A 19897-nucleotide genomic window follows, 5' to 3' on the forward strand; every position below is an offset into this window, starting at 1 on the left:
GGCCAGTTTACACTCCCATCAGTAGGGTATGAGAGTCAGGGCTGATACACAGCCAGCAACTCATGCTATTGTCCGTAGTTCTTATTTTAGCCACTTTATTGAGTGTGATGAGAAACCACATTTTCATTTTGATTTGCACTTCTCTAATGAGGCTGAACTCTTTATATATTTTGTATATATACCAGTTGTATATCCCCCCTTTTGTTGAAGCACCTCTTCAAATCTCTTGCACATTTTTCTTTCACTTTAAATGGGTGAACTTAATCTAATGTATTCACTTTTGAATAGGTATATTCATATGATTTATAATACAAAAGGGTATATAGTGAAAATTCCCTCTTCTAGTTCTGAAACCAGGCCATCTAGTGATCCTGCCCAGATCACAGTTGTCAGTCTTATAAATATAATTCCAGAGATCTTTTAAGTATGTATAAATAACACATATATTTTATGAAAATATATGTGTTATTTATAAAATGTTCTTCCACTTTTTACACAAATGGTTTAGTACACTAAACTTGGTTGTGTATGTTGCTATTTTGGTAACAGTTTCATTGAGATATAAATTCACATTCTATAAAAGTCACCCTTTTTAAATGCACAATTAAGTAGTTTTTAATTCATTCACAGAGGTGTATGACCATCACCACCATCTAATTTTAGGACATTTCCATCACCCCTCAAAGAAATCTTATATCCATTAGCAGTCAGTCTTTATTTCCTATACTCCCCAGTTCCTAGAAACTACTAATCTACTTTTTGTCTCTATGGACTTGCCTATTCTGTAAAAATGGAATCCATGCAATATATGGCCTTTGTGACTAATTTCTTTCATTTAGCATAATACATCGTTTCACCCATATTGTAACATGTATCAGTACTTAATTCCTTTTTATGGCTGATTAATCTTCCGTTGTGTAGATTTACTACATTTAATTTATCCATTCATCTGCTGATGAATGTTTTGGTTGTTTCAATTTTTGCCTATCATAAATAACGCTACTATGAACATTCGTGCACAAGTTTCTGTGTGGACGGACATATGTTTTCAGTTCTCTTGGGTATATATCTAGGAGTGGAAGTGCTGGGTTATATGGTTATTCTTTATTTAACATTTTGAAGAACTGCCAGACTGTTATTCCCAGTGGATATACCATTTTGCATTCCCAGCAGCAACGTATGAAGTTTCTCCATATCCTTGTCAATACATGCTATTGTCCATCTTTTTTTGAGCCACTCTAAAGAGTGTGAAATTGTATCTTGTTGTGATTTTGATTTAAATGCCCCAATAACTAATGATGTTGAACATCATTTCGTCTACTTATTGGCCATTTGTATATCTTCTTATAGGAGGTATGTCTATTCAAATATTTTGCCCAATTTCAAATTGGATTGTCTTTTTATTGTTGAGTTGAAACAGTTCTTTATTCTAAATAAATGTTCTTTATAATATACATGATTTGCAAATAATTTCTATTCTGTGGGCTGTTTGATAGTGTGCTTTGAAGTTTTTAATTTTGATGACATCCAATTTATCTATTTTGTTGTTGTTGTTCTTGTTACTTGTGCTTTTGGTGTAATATCTAAGAAATCTTTGCCTAATTCAATAATCAAGCTATGGAGCTCTACACCTATGTTTTTTTTCATGAGTTTTAAAATTTTAGCTTTACATTTAGGTCTGTGATCTATTTTCAGTTAATTTTTGTGTGTGGTGGCAGGTAAGGGTTCAGCTTCATTCTTTTGCATGCGGATATTCAGTTGTTCCAGCACCATTTGTTGAAAAGACTTCTTTCCCCTATTGAATTATCTTAGCATTCTTATCAAAATCAATTGATCATAAAAGTAAAGGTTTATTTCTGGACTCTCAGTTCTGTTACATTGATCTATATGTCTCTCCTTATGCCAGTACTGTACTGTCTTGGTTACTATAGCTTTGTAATAAGTTTGAAAATGTTAGAGTAAATCCCTTCACTTTGTTCTTCTTTTTAAAGATTGTTTTGGTTATTATGTGTTTTTTGTTTCCATGTGAATTTTAGTATCAGCTTGCAGTTTCTGCAAAAGCTGCAGTTGGAATATTGATAGGGATTGCATTGAATCTGTAGATGAACTTGGGGGATATTGCTATTTAGTTTTTTGATCCATGAACATTTTCACTTCTTTATGTCTTGTTTAATCTCTTTCACTGATGTTTTGTAGTATTCTATGTAAAAGTCTTGTACTTATTTTGTTAAGTTTATCCCTAAATGTTTTAATAATTTTTATTTTAAATGGAATTGTATTCTTAACTTCATTTTCAGGTTGTTTATTGCTAGTGTATACAGAAATACATTTGCTTTTGTTTTTTTTTTTTTTTTTTGGTCTATTGATTCTCCTTCCTGTGACCTTACTGAATGTATTTATTAGTTCTAAAAAGTTTTTTTAAATAGATTTCTTAAAATTTTCTATGTACAATATCAGGTAATTTTTGAATGGAGATAGTTTTACTTCCTTTCTAATCTAGTTACCTTTTATTTCTTTTTCTTTCCTAATTGTCCTGACTAGAGCTTCCAGGACAACATTCAGTTGCAGTGGTGAGAGCTGATCCTTGTCATGTTCCTGATCTTAAGGGGAAAGTGTTCAGTCTTTCCCTATTAAGCCTGATTTGACTGTGTTTTTTTCATAAATGACCCTAATCAGGTTGAGGAATTTCCCTTCTCTTCCTAGTTTGTTGACTGTTTTTATCATGAAAGGGCACTGAATTTTGTCAAATTCTTCTGCAGCTATTGACCTCATCATGTAGGTTTTGTCTTTTACTCCATTCATACAGTATTAACATTAATTTTTGTATACTAAGCCAACATTACAATTCTACCATAATTGTTATATATATAAAAACTTGTTATGTGTATATATATATGTATATACCTATATATATACATATATAACAAGATATAATTTATAATGTTATATATATAATGATACATATGTAACAAGATATATATGTGTGGGGGGGGGGGTATATATATATATCTGCCTGAATGACTGACTCTTTATCATTTTAAAATATATTTCTTTGTCTCTAGAAACAGTTTTTATCTTAAAGTTTATTTTGTCTGATATAGTATAGTCACTACAGCTCTCTTTTGATTACTGTTTGTATGTTTATTTTACTTTAAGCCTAATTATTTCTTTGAATCTAAAATGTGTCTCTTGTAAATAGCATATAATTGGATCATTTTTTTAAAACAATCCATTCTGCCAACCTCTGCAATTAAATTGTATCATTTAGAGTGTTCACATTAATGTAATTTTTGATAAGGTGGTATTTACATGTACCACTTTCCTATTTTTTTCTATATGTCTTATGTGTTTTTCCCTTCTATTCTTCCACTACTGCTGTCCTTTGTGTAAAACAAATATTTTCTGGCACACTCTTTTAATTTCCTTGTTTCTTTTAACATACCTTTGAGTTATTTTCTTATTTGTTGCCCTGAGGATAACAATTAAAATTTTAAGTTAAAACAATCTCATTTGGATGTGGGTGTGTGAGTGTGTGTTGGCAAGTTTTATTTTGATATAATTTCAATATTTAAAAAATTGCAAAAATATTACAAAGATACTTATATGCTTTAAACATATCCCCAGTTGTTAACATTATGCCCCATTTTTATTCCATGTGTTTTTTGAGAACTGAAGTTCTTGATTTTAATCAAATCCAATTTATCAATGCATTCTTGTTATCAGTGCTTTTAATATCCTGTTTAGAAGTTTCTGTCTGTCCTAAAGTCATAAAGATCTTCTCCCATGTTTTTTTCTAGAAGTTTCAGTTTTACATTACACATTGAGATCTACAATCCATCTTAAATTGATAGGTGTGTATGATATATGGTCTTTGTCAGAATTCATTTTTCTCCACATAGATATACAATGGATGCAGAAACATTTACTGAAAAACTTTCCATTTGCCACTGGTTAAAATGTCCCTCTTCCTTTTAAAAAAATAAATCAAGTGTGTGATGTTAAGTAAGCTACACTCTCAAGATGCCTGTTTGGGCCTTAGTAAAATAGGTATAATTGTGTATTCCTTTGTAGTTATTGTAAGGATTATAAGAGTAAGGATGTGATACACCTTTATCACTCAGTATGTTTAACATCAGGATGTTAGCTTTATTCATTTAGCCGCTCATTCTTATAATCAGCTCCCCCTAAGACCTCCTATGTGCTACCCACTGTGCTAGTTGCTTAGCTCACTTTACGTAATCCCACAGAGAGAGGGACATGATTTCTGTTGTTTGCTTATGTATCCAAAGCACCTAGACCAGTGTCCAACATATGGTTGGTGCTCAATACATGCTTGTTTAATAAATTATCTTGTGCATGTGAGCACAAGAAGAAATATGTAAATAGCCTCATTGCAGCATCACTTGTAACAAGGGAAAAGTAAAAACAATTGTGCTGAAATTTATCTCTCAGTAGGAAATAGATAAATAAACTTTATAAATATAAAATATATACATGGTAATATGATATGGGATACTATATTAAAATGATTCAAATAATGTGTTATAAATGGGTCAATCATCATAGTTTCCAAATACATGAAACAGAATTTGATAGTGCTGAAAGGAGACCTAGAAAAGACCACAATTATAGTTGGGGACTTCTTAGCAATTGATGGAACTTCTAGACAGAAAGTCAGCAAAGATATAAAAGAATGAACACCACCATAACCAAGAGAACCTAACTGACATTTACAGAACATTTCAGCAAATAACAGCAGAAAATACTTTTTTTTTTCAAGTTTCCATGGAACAGTCACAAAGATTTACCTGGCTCCTGGTTCATAAAACAAACCTCAACAAATTTTTAAAAATGAAATCATGATAGAGTATGTGCTATGACCATATTGGAACCAAACTAGACCTCAATAACAGAAGGACAACAGGAAAACCTCCAGATACTTGTAAATTAAACACAAATTTCTAATAATCCTTGGGTTAAAAAAGTAGCCTCAAAAGAAATAAAAATACATACAAGTGAATGAAAATGAAAACACAGCATATCAAAATTTGTAGGATTCAGCTAAAGCTGTGATGAGAGGGAAATTTATAGCTCTCAATGCTTACCTTAGAAAAGAGGAAAGGTCTCAAATTAATCTAGTCTTGATCTCAAAAAACTAAAAAACAATGAGAAAAATAAACCTGAAGCAAGCAAAAAGAAGGAAACAATAGAGTAGAATCAATGAAATTGAAAAGAGGAAAGCAATCGAAAAAAAATCAATTGGAACAACAAGCTGGTTCTTCAAAAAAATTTGATAAAACTCTAGCAAGAATGAAAACTATAAACTGAGAGAAGATACAAATTAAGAAAATCACGAATGAAACAGAAGCTATCACTACAGGCTCTGCAGCCATTAAAAGGATAATAAAGGAATACTGTGAACAACTTTATACTCATAAATTTGACAACTTAGAAGAAATGGACCAATTCCTCAAAATCCACAAACTACCAAAACATAACCAAGAAAAAATTAACTTAATTCTATCTTTTTTATATAAATTGAATTTATAATTTAAAAGCTCCCAAAAAATGGAGTTCCGTGTCCAGATAGGTTCACGGGAGACTTATAACAAATATTTAAAGAATTAAATTTAAAGAATTTTATACAGTCTGTTCCAGGAAACAGAAGAGAAGTGAACACTTCCCAATTCAATTTATGAACTTGTATTACCCTGATACCAAAGGCAGATAAAGACAGTGCATTGTCTTTTCATTTTGTTTGTGGTTTCCTTTGCTGTGCAAAAGCTTTTGAGTTTAATTAGGTCCCATTTGTTTATTTTTGTTTTTATTTCCATTACTCTGGGAGACAGATCAAAAATGATATTGCTGCGACTTATGTCAAAGTGTGTTCTGCCTTATGTTTTCCTTTAAGAGTTTTATAGTATCCAGTCTTACCTTTAGGTCTTTAATCCATTTTAAGTTTATTTTTGTGTATGGTGTTAACAAATGTCCTAGTTTCATTTTTTTACATGCAGCTGTCCAGATTTCCCAGAACCATTTATTGAAGAGACTGTTTTCTCCATTGTATAGTCTTGGCTTCTTTGTCATAGATTAATTGACCATAGGTGCGTGGGTTTATTTCTGGGCTTTCTATCCTGTTCCACTGATCTATATTTCTGGTTTTTTGTGCCAGTACCATACTGTTTTGATTACTGTAGCTTTGTAGTATAGTCTGAAGTCAGGGAGCCTGATTCCTCCAGCTCCGTTTTGCTTTCTCAAGATTGCTTTGGGGAACTTCACTGGTGGTGCAGTGGTTAAGAATCCACCTGCCAATGCAGGGGACACGGTTTCGAGCCCTAGTCCAGGAAGATCCCACATGCCACAGAGCAGCTAAGCCCATGTGCCACAACTACTGAGCCTGCACTTTAGAGCCTGTGAGCTACAACTACTGAGCTCATGTGCCACAACTACTGAAGCCCACACGCCTAGAGCCCGTGCTCCACAACAAGAGAAGCCACCACAATGAGAAGCCTGTGCACCGCAACAAAGAGTAGCCCCCACTTACCGCAACTAGAGAAACCCCGCACGCAGCAATGAAGACCCAACACAGCCAAAAATAAATAAATTTATTTTTAAAAAAAAGATTGCTTTGACTATTTGAGGTCTTTTGTGTCTCCATACAAATTTTAAGATTTTTTGATCTAGTTCTGTGAGAAATGCCATTGGTAATTTGATAGGGATTGTACTGAATCTGTAGATTGCCTTGGGTAGAACAGTCATTTTAACAATACTGATTCTTACAATCCAAGAACGTGGTATATCTTTCCAACTGTTTGTGTTGTCTTCGATTTCTTTCATCAGCGTCTTATAGTTTTTGGAGTACAGGTCTTTTGTCTCCTTAGTTAAATTTATTCCTAGTTATTTTGTTCTTCTTGATGCAATGGTAAATGGGATTGTTTCTTTAATTTCTTTTTCTGATCTTTCTTTGTTAGTGTATAGAAATGCAACAGATTTCTGTGTATTAATTTTGTATCCTGCAACTTTACCAAATTCATTGATGAGCTCCAGTAGTTCTCTGGTAGCATCTTTAGGACTCTCTATGTGTAGTATCGTGTCATCTGCAGACAGTGACAGTTTTACTTCTTCTTTTCAAATTCGTATTCCCTTTATTTCTTTTTTTTCTCTGATTGCTGTGGCTAGGACTTCCAAAACTATGTTGAATAAAAGTGGCAAAAGTGGAAATCCTTGTCTTGTTCTTGATCTTACAGGAAATCCTTTCAGCTTTTCACCATTGAGTATGATGTTAGCTGTAGGTTTGTCATATATCTTTATTATGTTGAGATATTTTCCCTCTGTGCCCACTGTCTGGAGAGTTTCTATCATAAATGGATATTGAATTTTGTCAAAAGGTTTTTCTGCCTCTATTGAGATGAACACATGGTTTTTATTCTTCAATATGTTGATGTGGTGTATCACACTGATTGATTTGCAGACAACCCACAGAATGGGAGAAGATATTTGCAAACAATGAGACCAACAAGGGATTAGTCTCCAAAATTTACAACCAGCTCATGTGGCTCAATATCCAAAAACCAAACAACCCAATCAAAAAATTGGCAGAAAACCTAAATAGACATTTCTCCAAAGAAGATATACAGATGGCCAAGGGGCACATGAAAAGATGCTCAACATCGCTAATTATTAGAGAAATACAAATCAAAACTACAATGAGATGTCACCTCATACCAGTCAGAATGGCCATCATTAAAAAGTCTACAAACAATAAATGCTGAAGAGGGTGTGGAGAAAAGGGAACCCTACTACACTGTTGATGGGAATGCAAACTGGTAGAGCCACTATGGAGAATAATATGGAGGTTCCTCAAAAAACTAAAAATAGAGCTACCATATGATCCAGCAACCCCACTCCTGAGCATATATCGAGAGAAAAACATGGTTCAAAAGGATACATGCACTCCAATATTCATTGCAGCACTGTTTACAATAGCCAAGAAATGGAAGCAACCTAAATGTCCATGAAGATGTGGTACATATATACAATGGAATATTACTCAGCCATTAAAAAGAATGAAATAATGCCATTTGCAGCAACATGGATGGACCTGGAGATTATCATACTAAGTGAAGTAAGTCAGACAAAGGCAAATATCATATGATATCACTTATATGAGGAATCTAAAAAAAATATGATGATACAAGTGACCTTATTTACAAAAGAAAAACAGACTCACAGACTTAGAGAATGAATTTATGGTTACTGGGGGGAAGGGTGGAAGGGAGGGATAGATTGGCAGTTTGGGATTGACATGTACACACTGCTATATTTAAAACAGATAACCAACAAAGACCTACTGTATAAATAAATAAATAAATAATTTTTTAAAAGACAGTGCAGTGAAAGAAAACTACAGACCAGTATCTCTCATGAATATTGGAATGTGCATAGGAAACACTCCACAAGTGTGAATTACCATTATTTGCTTCCTATTTCTTACTCCATGCTTCCTCTTTGTAAAGAATGCAAATTATACATTTCTTTTGGAATTCAGCCCAAGGGGAGATGTTTGGCTCCATCTCATTCAATCAGACAGTGAGAGTGGGTCGTCTGTTCTGCATTGCCTTTGTTGCTGTGTCCTGTGAAGGAGGTTGAACCATGCTCACAATCAGTTTGTCCATGTGAACAAAACACTCGCCTCTCCTTTGTTCCACATTTTTCCTCTCCATCGCATCCATCAGTCTTACTTTGTTAGGCACTGCAAAACCTTTAGAAGTAAGCAGAAGTGAGCACAGATTTAATCTATAAATGAAACCATTAAGCCACAAGAACAGTGTCCTGCACTGACACAAAGAGATGACACTTTAGGGTCTGCAAATCCCACTGTGTAGCTGGCAGGTGGGGAGGGCCGTGGACTTGCATCTTGCCTTTGCATCATCCCACAATTTCTCCTGCCCTAAACTACCTTGGCCCGGGGAGCCGGATGGCATTTGAGAGTCTCACCTTGATGGCACTTGGCTTACAGGCAGCAGATGGAAACTAACCAGTAATCTCCTGGGACAGAGACAGGGCCAGAATCAGCCTAGTGTGAGAACAGTGAGGGCTAGCGTGTTCGAATGGCTTGATGACTTTTGTGGCTGAAGTCAAATTAAAAATTTTAAAAACAGCTTATTACTGTGAATGTTACTAAAGGCATATGTATCAAGCACAGTTCAGGTTTGATAAGCTCCTTTTTATTTGTCTGATGTGAGCTAACAGAAGGCCCAGCATCCCATTATTGGATTTCTTAGTCTAGAGAGTATTTCTAGCTCCTCTCTTGCTGGATATTAAGTCTCTGAGAATCGCTGGAAGTGAGCATGTTGGGTGAGCCCCCCTCTCTATCTGCTCCCCCTCGAAGATCAAATTGGACAGAAAATGGTCTTAGGAGATGCTCGGCTCCTCGTCCTTGTGGGTGGACAGATTAAGGACAGAGGAGATGAATGTTGGAGACACGTGGCTTGTCCTGCTGCCAGGGCTTCCAGAATGACCATCCCACGGAGTCATCTCTGGGCAGTTAACTCCTTTTGCCTCAGGAAAAGTAGAGAAAGGCATTTGTTTCCAGTGGGCAAGTGGCATTGCGCTGCTGGAAGACTAAGAAGGTTTAGGATTTCCTGCCGAAGGTCCCTTTCATTTCCATGCCTCCCCAGCCATTAATAACACACCGTTGGTTGAAGAGACCAGGTACTGGGCAAGGTGAGATGAAGTGAGAGGGAGCGCTGGAGATGCTCTAACTGGACATTCGAGGCAGATCATTCTTTGTCATGGGACCATCCTGTTCATTGTAGGATGTTTAGCAGCAGCCTTGGCCTCTAATCACTAGATGCCAGTAGCATCCCTTCCAGTGTGACAACCAAAAATGTCTCCGGATGTCATCAGATGTCCCCACTGGAACACTGGTTGGAAACCACTGCTCTGAACTGGGAAGGGGATGATGGATAAGAGTAGAGAGGTGGGATTAGGGAGCATTGTGATTGAGCAGGTAGGGATGAGAGAGTGACAACAATGAGTGTCTTTGGGACTGTTAAGTCCATGGCCAAGGGCAAAAAATGGAAATGCAGCAATGGATCATCAGGGGGCACTTGTCCTGGCACAGGACATCAAACTCCAGACCCCTTATGATTATCCCAAACTCAGGTGACCTAGTGGGGCAACTTCTCCCACTGAATCCCAGCTTCTGGCACAGGGCTGGATGCGTAGTAGAAGCCTACTGAGTGTTTGTTGGTGTGTGCATGAGCTCATATTTGTGAAGTAGTCCCTGAGGCCATTCACCAGCATTTCTTTTATTAAGAAAGCTCATCTGTGAGCATGACACCCAGACCACTTTGCTGTTGCCCCATGTAGCACTGCTTTTACGGAATTGGACTTTGATGCATTCAGTCTATCTTGAGGAACATCATACAAAAATCCCGTTAAACTTGCAACTCTGTTCAGAGCTATTTTATATAGCTCATTGATCACCACGTTACAGAATGCCGTCTTTATAAGAATTCAGTGGGAGAGATTTCCCTCTGGCTTCTGCACCAGCAATAAACATATGAAACATAAAAATAAACAATTGATCTGTTTTTTCACTTTGACCCTTGAATCATGAATCTGGTCATGATTCTCACTTTGCTCTGGTTGCTGGGAGGGTTAGAAATGCATTGATGGGGCTTCCCGGGTGGCGCAGTGGTTGAGAATCTGCATGCTAATGCAGGGGACACGGGTTCGAGCCCTGGTATGGGAGGATCCCACATGCCGCGGAGCAACTGGGCCCGTGAGCCACAACTACTGAGCCTGCGCGTCTGGAGCCTGTGCTCCGCAACAAGAGAGGCCGCGATGGTGAGAGGCCCGCGCACCGCGATGAAGAGTGGCCCCCGCTTGCCACAACTAGAGAAAGCCCTCACACAGAAACGAAGACCCAACACAGCCAAAAATAAATAAATAAATTTAAACAAAAAACAAAAACTGCTTTCTTCTAAAAAAAAAAAAAAAAAAAGAAATGCATTGATGGCCTACTTCAGGCAAGCAGGCAAGTTCTTTGGGCATGGATTGGGGTATTTTTGCCTGCATCCATTTTCTTGTATTCCTTTATTATTCTTTGACTTGGTCTGTGGCTTACTTATTTTTAATTGTATTATGTTATATGTATTTTGCAAGTCACTTTTAATCCATTTTGGAATAAGTAGGAAATTAATACATTTTTTAAAAAACCCAAAGGATGTTGGATTCTTCATGTTGGCCTATGTCAATGTCGAGGCCAGGACTGATGCCATCCAAACTCCTGACCTTCTTTGATCTTGCATATTGAGCCTAATTATCCAGATTTCTCCATGGTCAGCATTACTGCAATCAAGTGCAGGTTTTTCATTTGTGATCACCATCATTTCCATGACAATATGCAACAGCGTCATGAGAACATAATTATAATTCCAGTCCAATAAGAAGCAAAAGAGGCAATGGCACAGAGCTGTGGAATGGCACAAAACTACAGAGAGATCAATGCAAGGTCATTCTCTGTTCTCCGATAATAACATTGAGTCTCCTGGAGAATGTAGGGTCCATGGCCCAGGGTGACGATGGATCTGCAGCGAGAAAAAGCCGTAATCGGAGTTATTGCCTAAATTATTGTTATCCTTGCATTTTGGATTTTCTCTTTAGAATTCATTCTGGTCTGCAAGTTTCTCCCCTGAAAATTCATGTTGCTCCTCCAAAAAGTTCTGATGGAATACTGAATGAGATGCCCTTTGACAGTTTAGCTGTGAATTGAGGGTGCAAGAACTCACTGGTCATTAACATAGCGTTTCAATAGTCCATCAACTATTAGAATACAAATTGAGCATCTGTAGGAGCGTATTACAGCTGATTCCTGTCATTTCTTTCTGAGCATCTAAACCCTTATCTCCAGTAGCAAATACGTGGAAAGATGCATCAGATGACTCTTTCAATTCCAAGTGACAGAAACACAGTGTTAAGTAGCTTAAATCAAAAAGTACAGTCATTGCCCATGTAAATAGGAAGTTCAGGGACAGACCGCTCTTCCGCCCAGGCTGGAGCCCTCCCCTCCAGCAGGACCTCTCTCTGTTTTCAGCCCTTCAGCCCTGCTTGACTGTCTGCTTCACTCTACAGATGGGTCTTATCTTCATTTTGGGCAATAGGATCTAGACAGCCTCAGTTACAGCTTCTAGCTGAGCACACCTAGAGGAAGAGGCTTTTCTTTCCTCATCCACACACTGACCCCAGGAGCACTCTGAGGGGGCCTGATGAACCAACACCAGTGGCCAGAGGACGCGCGTAAACTTTCTAGTCATGTTCTCATCTTTTGTTGAGAGGGAGGAGTAGGAATCATCAGACAGCTCCCACAGGTATGCCTTAAGTGAGGAGGGAAAATCCCAAGTGCATCATAAGTGGGGGAATGGAGGGCGTTTTGACACCAGACTTTCTACAAGCACATGATGTCTCTTGTACACTCTTCTTGAACATAGCCAAAACAAAATCATTTCATCATACAAAGCCAGTATTACCATGATACCAAAACAGGGTCAGGACAAAGGTAGGAAAATATAAGCCAGTGTCACTTGGAACGTTTGATGCAAAAATCCTAAATGAATAAACCTGAACCCAGTAAAAAAATATATATATATGTATACATATATATATAGTATATGTTATATATAATATACTTATATATATATTTATTATACATTATTATATATATTATATATTATATAAGTTATAAATTTAAAATATATATTATAAATATATACTTATATATTTATTTATTATTATATGTTATATATAATACACAGATACATATATATGTGTATATATATATACACATAGATATACATATACGTATGTGTGTTTATCAAGTAAGGTTTAGTCTAGAAATGCAAGAACAGTTTAATGTTAAAAAAAATAAAATAAAACCTTTGAACCCATTCGATAAAAATTCTTAGCAGTCTAGAAAGCAACTTTCTTAACTGGATAAATGATATCCATCAAATATCTACAGCAAACAATTTACTTAATGGAGAAACAGTTTACTAAATTCCAGAACAAGATAAAAATGCCCAGCATCACCTCTTATAATCAATGTTTTACTGGAGGTCCTTCATAGTAAAATAAAACAAGAAAAAGTAAACAGCATAAGGATTGCAGGAGTATAAACATGGCAGTTTTTTGTAGAACACATAATCATCTTCATATAATAAGTGGAAAAAATATAAGAAAGGTATTAGAACTAATAACCAAGAGGTCAACCAAGCTGCTAGATTTAAGATAAACATAAGCAATTCCGGAGTGTATTTTCCCCTAGCAATGACCATTTAGTACACCTTACTTTCAAAGATTATCTTCACAATAGCAATAAAATTTATTTTAAAATATCAGAATACTCTGCTCAATGTTATGTGGCAGCCTGGATGGGAAGGGAGTCTGGGGGAGAATGGATACATGTATGTGTATGGCTGAGTCGCCTTGCTGTGCACCTGAAACTATCACAGCGTTGTTAATCAGCTATACTCCAATATAAAATAAAAAGTTAAAGTCATAAAAAAATGCATACATGCCAGGCCCTTAAGTAGAAAATTATAAAACTTTATTGACAAACATAAAAAGAAGACCAGAATAAATAGATATTTCATGTTCATGGAAAGGTTGGAAAGTTCCAGCATCGTAAAAATGCAAATTCTCTTTAATTTGTAAATTCAACGTAATTCCAACAAAAGTCAGAGTTTTTCAAGAAACCAGATACATTTATTCTAAAATTCCCACGAAGGAGAAAAGGTTAATACAGATGGCTATGACCATGTTGAAAGACAGATTGAAGCGTGGCTTTTACAGTGCTGGCTAAGGAGGCCCTTGGTTACCTGCTCCATGCTCCAGTGTGTCAAGAGCATCTTTGTTTGATTCTCTCCATCCTCGCATGGGCCCAGATAGTCCACCCAGAAAACGTAGTGTCTGGAAAAGGCCAGTGCCTCCAGGCTGGGGAGCCTACCTTGGGCAAGACTCCTGGGCAAGCTTTATTTTTTAACATCTTCACGAGCATCCAACTCCTGCAATGCATCAGTTGGAGCAGTGATCACGCACCAGACAGCTTATACTTGTCCTGAACCAAATATAAAGTCCAGCTGGTGCCCTCCAGGTGGCCCTGGACAACCCTACAAGCCCCTGGACCACCTCTTTCCTGCCTGGGCAGGCAGCCACTGCTCCAGCCCTGAAGTCAGCCTGAAAGAGAATGGAAGAAGCTGGTCTGCATCATCACCCTTGGATTGTCAGTGGCTAAGATGCTGAAACTGGGGGGATGGGAGGTGCTGTCCCCAAGACCCTACAGAGTCCTGGACTCCCAGCACCAGAAGGTTCATGCTGTCCTTCTGTCTGGGTCACAGTCGCTGTGTGTCCCAGACCCAGGGTACCCTTCATCTGCAAAGACCTTTCCACCCACCTCACTTGCTGGAGAGCTGACTTCCTCCATCCACACGCCCACTGCACCCCAGAGAGACTTCTAGAGCCCCTGTCCCCCTGCATGACCACTGACTGTTGACTTAGCCCTTCTCTCCCAGGGGACTGTGTGCCCCTTCAGAGTGAGGACAATTGCTTTGTCCCAGTGTCCCCAGCACACCGCCCAATGCCTGTCACAGGACAGGTACTCTGTAAACATCTGGTAAGTTTACAGTTTAAGGTCACAGTATATCACCCCCCTCGTCCCTGCTTTGATTCTGACCCTTATGAACAGCAGGTGAGATATACAAGCAGAACTGTGACTCTTGGGCAGCCATTTCTTCTCTCTCTGGATCCCAATCTCTGTAATACAGGGCTGGTGGGAGTAGATGGCATTTAAGGTTCCTTCCATCCCTGGAGTCCCTCATCCCATAAGCACATGGTCTGCCACCTCCCCTGTGGCCGAATCAGGCTCCCTCCTCAGGGCCGCCCGCCCAGGTCAGGGAAACACAGCAAGTACGTGTTACAGCAGCGTCTCAGCAGCGTGTGGTTGTAAGAGCTCCATGAGAGTGGCAGGTCTGAGTCTTATTTTCACCCTGACAGTGGCTCACTGAGGCCCTTCTTCCCCCTTCTGCCAAACGAGGGGAATGGCCTGGCTGGCCCGAGTCTAATAGTCGAGGATCTGAGACACAGATCTAAGCATCCAGGACAACATCCTGTCATTCTGTGATGCCCTTATTACAGTTCATGGTTCTGTGCGGAATGTGACGACATTTTATGACGTGATTCTAGTTTACAATTGTTTAACGCCATTCTCAGGGTTTTTATGTTGGTGCTTCAGCCCTTAAAAGGCCTAAGTGCAATTTCTGTTGCTTTGGGGGGAAAATACACCTAAAACCTTAGCGGCTCAAAATACAACCATTTCATTATCTCATGTTCTGTAAGTTGACTGGGCTCATCGGGGCGGCTCTTCTGCTCCATGTGATGGCAGCTGGAACTGCAGCAGAATATCCAGATTCCCAAGGTGGCTCACTCTCACGGCTACTGGTTGGCGCTGGCTGTCACTGAGTGCTCAGCTGGGGCTCTTGAACAGAGCACCTTGGTTTTCCTTCTCGTGGCCTCTCCACAGGGCTTGGGCTCTGGCCAGGTTCTGAGAAGCAATGTGAGTAGAAACTGCCAGTTCCCTTAAAGCCTGGGTGTGTCTTACCAGAGCATCACTGCCTTCAAGGGCTGCAGAAACAAGATCCTTGTGGGGAGCAGCATGTGTGGGGAGGACAGGGGAATGAGTGGAGAAGGGGCTGCAGCTTTGGAGACCAGCTACTTAAGTCCGGACAACATCTAATTAAAGCATGTACTAAAAACAAAGTAACATGTTGGAGTCCAGTATTGGTACAAGTGCCATTTGTGAGCCAGAGGACTGGTGCTGTGTCATAGAACACTGTAACTTGGGCAGCATTAGTGCCTCTCTCTGAGCCTCAGTTTTGCTCTTCTGTAAAATGGGGGCATCGGTCTTGAGGGCATTGGAGTCATCTCCATCCCTAACTTTCTCTGCCCCTCGGTGCTCCTAGGTACTCCTTCCAGGACGAGGAGGACATGTTCATGGTGGTGGACCTACTGCTGGGAGGGGACCTACGTTATCACCTGCAACAGAATGTACATTTCACAGAGGGGGCCGTGAAGCTCTACATCTGCGAGCTGGCCCTGGCCCTGGAGTATCTGCAGAGGTATCACATCATCCACAGGTAACCAGGCTGCTGGAGGGATGCTGGGGAGTAGGGTGTGATGGGGGGGAGTCTGCAGCCATCGAGAGTATTTTCTCACTGACATTCTTTAGAAGTGGCAGTACATGGAGATCATAAAAAGCAGAACAGCTTTATTATTGCTTTTACCTTCTCTACCTACTCCCTTGTCACATGCATCGAGGTGGAACACTCCCACTGCCTGTGTAACCTCCTCTCTTGGTACCCCACTGCTTAGAGACGTGGCTGGTGGTTGGCCTTTGCTTCTCCATTCTGGTGTGTCTTTGGGAGGCTGGAATGTTCTGTCCCTCTAGCGTCAGGTTAGAAAAGTCACAGTGGCATGAGATGGGAATGTGAGGGATTCTACTCTATTCCTTTCCTTACTTTGAAATCAATGCTGTGCATCATGGAGGATTTCTTCCTCTTGGGAGGCTTCAGTGCTGGCTCTGGGCTTTGGATATAAGGTCTGAGTTTCTGCTGCTTCCTCAGGGCCTTTGCTTCTCCCCGCCTGTGCACAGCACCACCACATCCAACCTGGTGAGCAAGGCAAGTTTGACTGCAGAGGCAGGAGGCCAGCGAGAGGCTTCAGAAAGCAATGGTTTCATTAATAAAGTCTTCTCTCTGACCACAGAGGAGGGGGCCAGCGTGAGTAGCTCCAAATCTGTTCACCCATCGTCTTGCACCGTGCCTAGTGGATCTTCTTCTAACTTATACAGTTTTGGAGGACTTGGGAAAGACAAGAACTTGAGCTTCAGGGTAAAGACGGTAGATGAAACACACACACGTGCACACACACACTTACAGTTTCTCCTTTCTAAAATCTCCATAAAATGACAGTAAGGAGGGTTTGAAAAATGGTAAATTCACAAGGATGGGGAAAACTAAAGAGGAGACTATAGCAAAACATGGTGGGGAGGGGGATTAGAAAGAATATGTAGAGTAGTAAATGGCTTAGGATGCCAGAAACTGAATTTTGAGTTGTCCCTGGGAAGAACCATGAATTGATAGGCACTAAAGGATCCCCCGCAAGGCTCAGGAATGGACAGTCATCAGTATCGATGGAAAGAGGAAGAGGGGGTAAAAGAGAGGCTAAAATGAGGTTCATTGTTTGAAAGCCTTGTAAGATGTATTGAGAACCCCCAATCTGCTTACCCATCCTGAATAACTGGATGGCTGTCCCTTCCTCTTCCAAGCGGAAGACTGAAGGTTTGTTCCCTCAAGAGAGTAAAATAGAGTGTCTGGACTGAAAGACATCAAGCCTCTTGAGTTGGGATATGGTACTGAAAATAGCACGACTAAGTAGACGCATCCATACCAGATGCTCAGATAACACACCCTCCCCACTTCCAGCTGGGCTCAGGCCTTCCTCCTCCAGGCTGGACACCTGGATGATTTCAGTGGGGGTTTGGCTGAGCCAAGAGGAAAGAGATTTAGACATCAGAAGTTCCCCAAGATCCTTGGAGTGTAGTTCAGGGTCAGCAAGCCCTGCTCATTTGTTATAAGCTCCCAACTAAGTTAGTGACAACTAAAGATTATCAGACATCCAGAGAAATCTTCTAACATGAATAGTGAGAGCCACGCAGTCAAATGGAAAAAGAAAAAAAGCTTGGAATAAACAGAGGCTCTGCCAGGAGAAGACACTATCAGAAGAACTATGGTCAGTATTTTCAGCGGGATGAAAAGATTTTTGCAATTGTGAAATAAGAAGTACTGTGTGTATTTAAAATTCAAAAGACAGACATCAGATCAGAGCTCTTATAAATTAAAAATATGAATGTAGAAATGAAAAATTCAAAAGATAAATGTTTGGAAGATAAAGCTTGAAGATATCCTATGCACAGTAGAATAAAAAGACAAAAAGAAAATATAAGAAAGTTAGAGGACCAGTACAGTAAGTTCAATATCAGAGAGAGAGAGAAGGAAGGAAGAAGGAGAGAGAGAGAGAAAGGAAGGGAGGGAGGGAGGGAGGAAGGAAGGAAGGAAGGAAGGAAGGAAGGAAGGAAGGAAGGGAGGAAGGAAGGAAGGAAGGGAGGGAGGGAAGAAAGAAAAGTGAGAAAACATAAACATAGGGCAAGAAATCATCAATGAAATAAAGAAAATCTCTTGGACCTGAAATATATGAATTTCCAGACTGAAGGGTCCACCAAGGATACAGTGACTAGAAACAGACATACATCAAAACAAACTTTGGATCCAGTAAGCTCGCACTGTAGAACAATAGTTTGGGATTATCAAACACCAGAAGGCAGTGGAAACGTGCTTATCAATCAAATGTGAGATGTACGTTTTCACAAGTTCGAGGTCTCAAAAAATATACTTCTCATATACCTTTTCTCAAGTAGCTGTTAGAAAATGACACGGACTCCACTAAAATGAAGGACTAAATCAAGGAGGAAGAAATGGAATACGGAAAGCTGGAGCTCCAGCAAAGAAGAGAGAGGCAAAGGAAATCTTCCGGATGATGGGTGGGTCAAGGATGTCAGCTGTGCCTGCAGTGTAGACCATGACCAGTTCTGATTGGAGTCAGATCAGAAGTCCCTGGGAGAGACTTCTTCAGGAAGAGTGAGCTGATAGAATTCCTAAGACATCTGGCTGCCTTGAGATATTTATTTATTTGGCAAAGAATCTGAAGTTGAATAAATGCGAAGTTCAGGGAAAAAACTCAGCAATAAATAGAAGATAATTTTTAACTCCAGGGAATGAAAGTGTTGGACAGGACATTGCATATCATACAATTTACTACATGAATCATCTCTGCGTAGCATGCTTAATCATAATCACCTAACCCCTAAAAATTGACCTAACCAAAAATACAATAATACCCCATGAGGGGAAGTGAGGAAATGGGAAGATGAGTGTGCCTTGTGGGGACACACGAAGGAAAGACTCCTACATACTCGTCTTCCATAGTGGGAAGCCAGCAGATGGAGCCGGAAATTGAAAAGTCAAGGAGTCCTGTACAGCGGTCATTTCAAGATAAGGAGCTAAATACCAAAATTATAGCCTGGGAGAGATAAATGGATGGAGAGGGAAAAATCAGGGAGAAAGTGATAGGGATTGTTGCTATATTGTAACAAAACTTTCAGCACAATTTGATTCTTGGAACTGTTCCCCTGTATAATTTTGACACAAATAGTAACAAACATAACAAAATGCAAATGAAGACGAGGAAGGAGGGGGAGGAGAGGTCGAAAGAGGAGGAAGGGGAGGAGGAGGAAGTGTAGTCGTTCCAGTGGTAACAGTAGTAGTAGTAATAGTAGCAGCAGCAGCCCTGGTCGAATAGGAGTAAAGGGACTGTTCAGTGTAACGCAGAGTATTTCCTGAGGTCCATTGTTCATTCACACAGTCATTGACTAGCTTTTGCCCACAGGCATTCCTGCTGTGGAGTCTGGGTTTATAAGCACTGTGCTATATTTGTTAAGGAAGGTCGCCCTATACCAGAGTAGCCTCTGTGGGCTGGCTGGGCTTCTTTGAAGGCAATGAAAGGAGCGAGTTCTTTACCAACCTATTGTACAAGTGTCATTCACCCATTATCACAGTCCTTCCTCCGCTAGTGTGTAATAGATGATCTATTTGCCTACATCCCCCCAGACACTGAGTCATGTGGACCTTGGTGAGACAGATGCCAACATCCCAGAGCAGGGCTGACGATAGACCAGGCGGAAAATGGAACTGTCACATAAGAGCATGGTAGTTTGGAACCA

At 39.5% G+C, this 19897-nt stretch overlaps 1 protein-coding gene across 2 annotated transcripts in view; it reads left to right on the forward strand.

Moving 5' to 3' along the window:
• The window catches only part of STK32B (serine/threonine kinase 32B), a 339814-nt gene that overhangs the window by 208440 nt on the left and 111477 nt on the right, over window positions 1-19897 (forward strand). For both annotated transcript variants that reach the window (XM_059923343.1, XM_059923344.1), the window contains exon 4: window positions 16023-16196. In XM_059923343.1, the coding sequence (XP_059779326.1) occupies window positions 16023-16196 (174 nt within the window). The remainder of the gene's footprint in view (window positions 1-16022; window positions 16197-19897) is intronic.

Source organism: Balaenoptera ricei, chromosome 5 (assembly GCF_028023285.1).
Source record: "Balaenoptera ricei isolate mBalRic1 chromosome 5, mBalRic1.hap2, whole genome shotgun sequence".
In the NCBI taxonomy this organism is placed as follows: Eukaryota; Metazoa; Chordata; class Mammalia; order Artiodactyla; family Balaenopteridae; genus Balaenoptera; species Balaenoptera ricei.